Source organism: Ictalurus furcatus, chromosome 6, assembly GCF_023375685.1.
Source record: "Ictalurus furcatus strain D&B chromosome 6, Billie_1.0, whole genome shotgun sequence".
NCBI classification, from domain to species: domain Eukaryota; kingdom Metazoa; phylum Chordata; class Actinopteri; order Siluriformes; family Ictaluridae; genus Ictalurus; species Ictalurus furcatus.
In genome coordinates, this window is record NC_071260.1 from 34160673 (window position 1) to 34170672 (window position 10000).

General features: G+C 38.5%; 1 protein-coding gene across 2 annotated transcripts in view; it reads right to left on the bottom strand.

Moving 5' to 3' along the window:
* Positions 1–10000, bottom strand: part of LOC128609296 (E3 ubiquitin-protein ligase SH3RF3-like) — an 89709-nt gene that overhangs the window by 9594 nt on the left and 70115 nt on the right. For both annotated transcript variants that reach the window (XM_053627820.1, XM_053627821.1), the window contains exons 4-6: positions 9476–9766; positions 9084–9181; positions 7901–8071 (exon numbers count right to left, since the gene is read on the bottom strand). In XM_053627820.1, the coding sequence (XP_053483795.1) occupies positions 7901–8071; positions 9084–9181; positions 9476–9766 (560 nt within the window). The remainder of the gene's footprint in view (positions 1–7900; positions 8072–9083; positions 9182–9475; positions 9767–10000) is intronic.

The window sequence follows — 10000 nt, forward strand, 5'->3', positions numbered from 1 at the left end:
CCTTTTTCAGTTTGTTATAGACACAGACACGCACACACACACACACACACACACACACACACACTCACACACACACTCACACACACACACACTCACACACACACACGGTGCTTTTTGTAAATGGATTTTTAAACCATGTTCAACAAGGAATATTTAAATGAGAGCCCCAGACGAGTCGTCTGTTACAGAGACAGACTTATTGATGCTGCTGCCAAAATCCCCCAGACACCTGTATTGATTTCTTGCCACAACAGGAGAACTATGGTGCGTGTGTGTATCTGTGTGTGTGTGTGTGTGTGTGTGTGTGTGTAGGTGTGTGTATGTGTGTGTGTGAGTGTGTGTGTGTAAGTGTGTGTGTGTGTGTGTGTCTGTGTGTGTGTACACATAATACACAGTACACACTGCAAAACAGTTCAGAATGAAGCCCGACTCCTTCAGGGCGAAACTGTGAGAAGTATTTAAGAGACCGATTACAAATGAGACCCTGAAGCATAGTTCATCATCTATTCAAAACGCGTGTGTGTGTGTCTCTCTGTGTGTGTGTGTTCCGTTAATTCTCCTTAATATGAGCACTACCAATAACACACGGTGTGATTAATTATTAACTGTAGATGATTCCTGCTCTTTGTTTAAGTGCTGGTTATTGACGGCGGTGTGGCACTGAGTGGTATAAAGTGTATTAAATGCTTTTCAAGAAACCCGAATGGAGAAATAAATAAATAAATGTCACTCTACATGTTTTATATCTGTATATAACTAAATCTTTTTTTACTTAACTGTCAGGATATTTGCATTTTCTTTTTTGTTTTAAACTCGCAGGTATTTCAATATAAAAGCAAGCAGCTAATGTGATGAGAATGAATCGAAGGGATAAATAATGCTGTAAAAGTTTCCTAGCAACAGAAACAGTTCACTCAGAGTGCTAATGAGGCTAACAGCACATTAGTTTAGTCAGAGTGCTAATGAGGCTAACAGCACATTAGTCTAGTCAGAGTGTTAATGAGGCTAACAGCACATTAGTTTAGTTTAGTCAGAGTGTTAATGAGGCTAACAGCACATTAGTTTAGTTTAGTCAGAGTGTTAATGAGGCTAACAGCACATTAGTTTAGTCAGAGTGCTAATGAGGTTAACAGCACATTAGTTTAGTCAGAGTGCTAATGAGGCTAACAGCACATTAGTTTAGTCAGAGTGTTAATGAGGCTAACAGCACATTAGTTTAGTTCACTCAGAGTGCTAATGAGGCTAACAGCACATTAGTTTAGTTCACTCAGAGTGCTAATGAGGCTAACAGCACATTAGTTTAGTTTAGTCAGAGTGTTAATGAGGCTAACAGCACATTAGTTTAGTTTAGTCAGAGTGTTAATGAGGCTAACAGCACATTAGTTTAGTTTAGTCAGAGTGTTAATGAGGCTAACAGCACATTAGTTTAGTCAGAGTGCTAATGAGGCTAACAGCACATTAGTTTAGTCAGAGTGTTAATGAGGCTAACAGCACATTAGTTTAGTTCACTCAGAGTGCTAATGAGGCTAACAGCACATTAGTTTAGTTCACTCAGAGTGCTAATGAGGCTAACAGCACATTAGTTTAGTTTAGTCAGAGTGTTAATGAGGCTAACAGCACATTAGTTTAGTTTAGTCAGAGTGTTAATGAGGCTAACAGCACATTAGTTTAGTCAGAGTGTTAATGAGGCTAACAGCACATTAGTTTAGTCAGAGTGCTAATGAGGCTAACAGCACATTAGTCTAGTCAGAGTGTTAATGAGGCTAACAGCACATTAGTTTAGTTTAGTCAGAGTGTTAATGAGGCTAACAGCACATTAGTTTAGTTTAGTCAGAGTGTTAATGAGGCTAACAGCACATTAGTTTAGTCAGAGTGCTAATGAGGCTAACAGCACATTAGTTTAGTCAGAGTGTTAATGAGGCTAACAGCACATTAGTTTAGTTCACTCAGAGTGCTAATGAGGCTAACAGCACATTAGTTTAGTTCACTCAGAGTGCTAATGAGGCTAACAGCACATTAGTTTAGTTTAGTCAGAGTGTTAATGAGGCTAACAGCACATTAGTTTAGTTTAGTCAGAGTGTTAATGAGGCTAACAGCACATTAGTTTAGTTTAGTCAGAGTGTTAATGAGGCTAACAGCACATTAGTTTAGTCAGAGTGCTAATGAGGCTAACAGCACATTAGTTTAGTCAGAGTGTTAATGAGGCTAACAGCACATTAGTTTAGTTCACTCAGAGTGCTAATGAGGCTAACAGCACATTAGTTTAGTTCACTCAGAGTGCTAATGAGGCTAACAGCACATTAGTTTAGTTTAGTCAGAGTGTTAATGAGGCTAACAGCACATTAGTTTAGTTTAGTCAGAGTGTTAATGAGGCTAACAGCACATTAGTTTAGTCAGAGTGTTAATGAGGCTAACAGCACATTAGTTTAGTCAGAGTGCTAATGAGGCTAACAGCACATTAGTTTAGTTCACTCAGAGTGTTAATGAGGCTAACAGCACATTAGTTTAGTTCACTCAGAGTGCTAATGAGGCTAACAGCACATTAGTTCACTCAGAGTGCTAATGAGGCTAACAGCACATTAGTTTAGTCAGAGTGCTAATGAGGCTAACAGCACATTAGTTTAGTTTAGTCAGAGTGCTAATGAGGCTAACAGCACATTAGTTTAGTCAGAGTGCTAATGAGGCTAACAGCACATTAGTCAGAGTGCTAATGAGGCTAACAGCACATTAGTTTAGTTCACTCAGAGTGCTAATGAGGCTAACAGCACATTAGTTTAGTTCACTCAGAGTGCTAATGAGGCTAACAGCACATTAGTTTAGTTCACTCAGAGTGCTAATGAGGCTAACAGCACATTAGTTTAGTTTAGTCAGAGTGTTAATGAGGCTAACAGCACATTAGTTTAGTTTAGTCAGAGTGCTAATGAGGCTAACAGCACATTAGTTTAGTTTAGTCAGAGTGCTAATGAGGCTAACAGCACATTAGTTTAGTCAGAGTGTTAATGAGGCTAACAGCACATTAGTTTAGTCAGAGTGCTAATGAGGCTAACAGCACATTAGTTTAGTTTAGTCAGAGTGCTAATGAGGCTAACAGCACATTAGTTTAGTTTAGTCAGAGTGCTAATGAGGCTAACAGCACATTAGTTTAGTTTAGTCAGAGTGTTAATGAGGCTAACAGCACATTAGTTTAGTTTAGTCAGAGTGCTAATGAGGCTAACAGCACATTAGTTTAGTTTAGTCAGAGTGCTAATGAGGCTAACAGCACATTAGTTTAGTCAGAGTGCTAATGAGGCTAACAGCACATTAGTTTAGTTTAGTCAGAGTGCTAATGAGGCTAACAGCACATTAGTTTAGTCAGAGTGTTAATGAGGCTAACAGCACATTAGTTTAGTCAGAGTGCTAATGAGGTTAACAGCACATTAGTTTAGTTTAGTCAGAGTGCTAATGAGGCTAACAGCACATTAGTTTAGTTTAGTCAGAGTGTTAATGAGGCTAACAGCACATTAGTTTAGTTTAGTCAGAGTGTTAATGAGGCTAACAGCACATTAGTTTAGTTTAGTCAGAGTGTTAATGAGGCTAACAGCACATTAGTTTAGTTTAGTCAGAGTGCTAATGAGGCTAACAGCACATTAGTTTAGTTTAGTCAGAGTGTTAATGAGGCTAACAGCACATTAGTTTAGTTTAGTCAGAGTGTTAATGAGGTTAACAGCACATTAGTTTAGTCAGAGTGCTAATGAGGTTAACAGCACATTAGTTTAGTTTAGTCAGAGTGTTAATGAGGCTAACAGCACATTAGTTTAGTTTAGTCAGAGTGTTAATGAGGCTAACAGCACATTAGTTTAGTCAGAGTGCTAATGAGGTTAACAGCACATTAGTTTAGTCAGAGTGCTAATGAGGCTAACAGCACATTAGTTTAGTTTAGTCAGAGTGCTAATGAGGCTAACAGCACATTAGTTTAGTTTAGTCAGAGTGTTAATGAGGCTAATAGCACATTAGTTTAGTTTAGTCAGAGTGTTAATGAGGTTAACAGCACATTAGTTTAGTTTAGTCAGAGTGTTAATGAGGCTAACAGCACATTAGTTTAGTTTAGTCAGAGTGCTAATGAGGCTAACAGCACATTAGTTTAGTTTAGTCAGAGTGCTAATGAGGCTAACAGCACATTAGTTTAGTCAGAGTGCTAATGAGGCTAACAGCACATTAGTTTAGTCAGAGTGCTAATGAGGCTAACAGCACATTAGTCTAGTCAGAGTGTTAATGAGGCTAACAGCACATTAGTTTAGTTTAGTCAGAGTGTTAATGAGGCTAACAGCACATTAGTTTAGTTTAGTCAGAGTGTTAATGAGGCTAACAGCACATTAGTTTAGTCAGAGTGCTAATGAGGCTAACAGCACATTAGTTTAGTCAGAGTGTTAATGAGGCTAACAGCACATTAGTTTAGTTTAGTCAGAGTGCTAATGAGGCTAACAGCACATTAGTTTAGTTCACTCAGAGTGTTAATGAGGCTAACAGCACATTAGTTTAGTTTAGTCAGAGTGTTAATGAGGCTAACAGCACATTAGTTTAGTTCACTCAGAGTGCTAATGAGGCTAACAGCACATTAGTTTAGTTTAGTCAGAGTGTTAATGAGGTTAACAGCACATTAGTTTAGTTTAGTCAGAGTGTTAATGAGGCTAACAGCACATTAGTTTAGTCAGAGTGCTAATGAGGCTAACAGCACATTAGTTTAGTTTAGTCAGAGTGTTAATGAGGCTAACAGCACATTAGTTTAGTTTAGTCAGAGTGCTAATGAGGCTAACAGCACATTAGTTTAGTTCACTCAGAGTGTTAATGAGGCTAACAGCACATTAGTTTAGTTTAGTCAGAGTGTTAATGAGGCTAACAGCACATTAGTTTAGTTTAGTCAGAGTGTTAATGAGGCTAACAGCACATTAGTTTAGTTTAGTCAGAGTGTTAATGAGGCTAACAGCACATTAGTTTAGTTCACTCAGAGTGCTAATGAGGCTAACAGCACATTAGTTTAGTTTAGTCAGAGTGTTAATGAGGCTAACAGCACATTAGTTTAGTTTAGTCAGAGTGTTAATGAGGCTAACAGCACATTAGTTTAGTTTAGTCAGAGTGTTAATGAGGTTAACAGCACATTAGTTTAGTTTAGTCAGAGTGTTAATGAGGCTAACAGCACATTAGTTTAGTTTAGTCAGAGTGTTAATGAGGCTAACAGCACATTAGTTTAGTTCACTCAGAGTGCTAATGAGGCTAACAGCACATTAGTTTAGTTCACTCAGAGTGCTAATGAGGCTATCAGCACATTAGTTTAGTTCACTCAGAGTGCTAATGAGGCTAACAGCACATTAGTTTAGTTCACTCAGAGTGCTAATGAGGCTAACAGCACATTAGTTTAGTTTAGTCAGAGTGTTAATGAGGTTAACAGCACATTAGTTTAGTTTAGTCAGAGTGTTAATGAGGCTAACAGCACATTAGTTTAGTTTAGTCAGAGTGCTAATGAGGCTAACAGCACATTAGTTTAGTTTAGTCAGAGTGCTAATGAGGCTAACAGCACATTAGTTTAGTTTAGTCAGAGTGCTAATGAGGCTAACAGCACATTAGTTTAGTTCACTCAGAGTGCTAATGAGGCTAACAGCACATTAGTTTAGTTTAGTCAGAGTGCTAATGAGGCTAACAGCACATTAGTTTAGTTTAGTCAGAGTGCTAATGAGGCTAACAGCACATTAGTTTAGTTTAGTCAGAGTGTTAATGAGGCTAACAGCACATTAGTTTAGTTCACTCAGAGTGTTAATGAGGCTAACAGCACATTAGTTTAGTTCACTCAGAGTGCTAATGAGGCTAACAGCACATTAGTTTAGTCAGAGTGTTAATGTTGCGAAAGACAAAGAAAATCATGTAGTTAAAATGCTGCAGTTGCTAAGAACAAATAAAACAACTGAGTTAAAATGCTAATGTTGCTAACAATGAACTAACGCAAACCCCGACCAACTGTCATCATGCTAACTAGTAGCTATGTTGTTTCTTCCTGGTTAGCCACAACAGCTTTTTTTGTTGTTGGTGTTGCTGGTAACAAAGACAAAAGTAATAAAACTAAAATATTTTAAATCATACTTGAGTATTTACCTGAAAGAAGGATTGTAAACAAAACACAGTGTCCGATGCTGTGATCTTCTTCAGGAAGCGTAATGTAATTGATTCACATGATGCTAGTTTTTTTTGCTGATGATTCACATGATGCTAATTTAGCTAAGCAGGAGGATTAGCGGTGAGTGCAATAACAGTGTATTTTGAGGTTAATAAGCAGCACAACACATTAAAGTCTGAACAATACAAACCAGTGCAGAAATATTAACCTCGCTATTGACCTCCATTTGAAGTTTGAATGTTTTGAAGTCACTTTTAAAAGTTTATTTAGTTTTTGTTGATCTCACTTTAGCTTTCTGGAAGTTTCTTTACTAATTACAGTATCTGGAACACTGTGTGAAACTGCTAAAAGCTCATATTTAAAGCTGCATCTCTGTGAACCCCCCCCCCAAAAAAACAGTGTCTCTCAGTGGTGTGTGTGGAGTGTGATGTGTGTGATGAGTGTGATGTGTGGGATGAGTGTGATGTGTATGATGTGTGGGATGAGTGTGATGAGTGGGATGTGTGGGATGAGTGGGATGAGTGTGATGTGTATGATGAGTGTGATGAGTGGGATGAGTGTGATGTGTGTGATGTGTGGGATGTGTGGGATGAGTGGGATGAGTGTGATGTGTGGGATGAGTGGGATGAGTGTGATGTGTGGGATGTGTGGGATGAGTGTGATGTGTGGGATGAGTGGGATGAGTGGGATGAATGGGATGAGTGTGATGAGGGAAATGGGCATTTTCAATGCTTGTGCTATTTTCTTATAGCCACGCCCCATTGTGTGAAGCTCAACAACCTTTTGCTGCACATCACAGCTATATTCCTCGCTCTTACCCATTGTTATGAACGACTGAGGGAATTTGGCCTGTGTGTTACCTCATATTTATACCCCTGTGAAACAGGAAGTCATGGTTGAACAAGTTCCTGTTCCTAGTCACCCAGGTGAACTAAATGTAAAATATCAATGGGAATCTACTTTAAATATATTTTTCTCATATGAATTGTTTTTTATAACCCTGTGTTATGTTTGTAATTGTTTGATATCAATGAGAGAAGAGTGTTTCTGTGAATTTTAACAAAAGATCAAAAGGTTAAACAATAAAGACAATTTTTCACAGCATTCTTTGCTCATATTTACCAAGGGTGTCAATATTACTGGAGGGGACTGTATATAACTATATATATATATATATATATATAATCACTCTTTGTGGTTCGGTAATTTGAATAAATAATTGTATACTATCAGAGACAGAATGAACCTTAATATTAAGGTTTACTTTTTACTAATATTTAGATGACCCACGATTTACAAATGTTTTTATTTATTCATTTTTGAAGGTTTTTTTAAATTGATGGCGTTATAGAAACTATTGTACATAACCCCAGAAATAAACAGCGTGTGATCTATAAAGACCTGTTTCATGACTGAATATTAATAAATCCGTTTATTCATTCTCCTGTATCAAACATCACAGGGTTCAGGAGACTTTTATAGACTTAGCTGATGAAAAGTAAAACTCATACTATAATAATAATAATAATAATAATAATAATAATAATACTGGAACAATGATAAAAATAAATCTTATAGAGAATACTTGAAAGGTAGCTTCACAATTTACATAATAATAAAAGTAAATGTAAGAATAATAAATTAACGTTTAATAAAATGTAAACAATAGAATGTAATATTTTAACATAAAAGTTGTCACATTTTATTAGTAATTTAAATGTTAATTTGAATATTCGTTTTGAACTACTCCCTCACCTGGACACAGGGGTGACGTAATTCCCGGGGAAAACTCCGGAGGCGCCGCTGCGCAGTGATGTTCCCTTGAACCAGCCGTCTTGGCACTTTTCCATCACGCGGTACATTTCTCCTTTCCTCAGCTCCAGCTCATCTGCTTTTTGAGGTTTATACGCATACAAAGCCAAGTAGCTGCAAAACAAATCCCGTATCCCACACTTCAGCGATGTTCTAGAGAGAGTGGATTGTTAACTTTTCAAAATATTTAAAAATATTCATCTGGAGAAAGCTCCATGTGCATTATTGTAGGAAAAATCAATCCCATAATTCTGTTCATTGGCTTAAAGTTGCGTTATAATACACACAGAGGTGAGGATCCAAAGGCAAGGCTACAGCACAGATCACTGCTGTGAAGGATTTATCATCAGGACAGATCCAATGTACAAAAATAAAAAACACCAACACGAATAAAATTATTTTAAATTATTGTAAAAAAAAAAAAAAAAAGGAAGTTGGGAAAACAACCAAACCCCAGAGGGAGTGTAATACGCAGAAGGTGACCCCTTGGAGTCAAATCTCATCAGATTTATTTATACACATTGACTTGAGTCATCGTTACCATAGAAACGATCTCCACCCCCTGGCTGGCTTCACGTGGGGAAACTTTTAACAGGTTTCGAGATGAAACATCATTTCTCTGCTACTTCACAGTTCCACAAAACAGTTATAAATAACAGATATAAATAAAACGCCCTGTGATGTTAGCATTAGCAGACGAGCGAGCTAGTTAAATAAAACGTTTAAGCAGTGAATAAACAACCTTATTCATTATCATCCATCGCAAAGCTGATGTTTCTTATTGCAATGACTTTTCAGAAAGATGTCGGTAGTCTTTTCTCTTCATGGTGTCTCAGCTGCACACTGAAATCTGACATCTCAACATTTTGGTCATGGGATTTTTTCTCAAATTAAATCAAAACCGAAACACAATCTATGTTTATTAGTGTCGCGGAGCTGCAATAAACTGCCCCTGTGTCTGAACCTTACTTAATTTCACTATTTATAACCGAGGGTTTATTTTAACAAGCACCGGAAACAACGACCAAATAAGGAAAGCCAAAAACAAAGAGTCACAAGGATGATAAAGAGTGAGGGAAAGGAAAGGAAGAGAGGGTCAGATAGAGTGACAGAGGTCAGTACTCACATGTTAAGAGGGAGCTGAACTTTTACAGCAGCGAGAAGCTCTCCAGATGTTGGAGTCACTCGAGGCTGCACCACTGCTCCAGCGTTAAACGATGAGTCCTGGAGAAGTAGCAAACATCTGGCTGACTTAATGACTTTGTGATCTGTGTGTATGTGAGTGTGTGTGTGTGTGTGTGTGTGTGTTTGTATAGTAGTACATCAATGTCTGATGAATCTGATCTATAACCACCCAAACAATTAAACTGAGGCTGACCCAGATTATGCTAATGCCTTTATATTAATTAATACACACTCGACTAACATTAAGCTATAATATTATCACACACTCAGACATTCAGAATGTTGATAAAATCTCTCTCTCTCACACACACACACACTCACACACACACACACCTGTGAGGTTGGAGCGCTGGAGCTGAGATGTGCGTACTCTCCGACCCTCGCTCTCGGATCAGACGCGTTGATTTCCATGGAGTGGCGGTTGTTGTTAGCGAGTGCTGTGCGTTGCGTCATGCTCAATGCTGTGAACGAGTGACGCTTCTTCGCATTCTTCTTTCCTTCTGCCCGTTGCCGTGGGGCGTCGCCATGGCCATCACCGTGGCTGGATGCTGGGGTTTCTGACTCAGCACTAGGCCCGGGGGCTGGTTTATCCATCTCCATCAGCTGCTTGGCAGCTTCATTCAGCTGAGAGAGAGAGAGAGTGAGAGAGAAAGAGACAAAGAAAGACACAGAGAGAGAGAGACAAAGACAGACAGCGAGAGACAGAGAAAGAGAGAGAGAGAGAGAGAGACAGAGAGACAGAGAAAGAGAGAGACAGAGAGAGAGACAGACAGAGAGAGACAGAGAGAGAGTGTGAGAGAGAGAGACAGAGAGTGAGACAGACAGACAGACAGAGAGAGTGAGACAGAGAGACAGAGA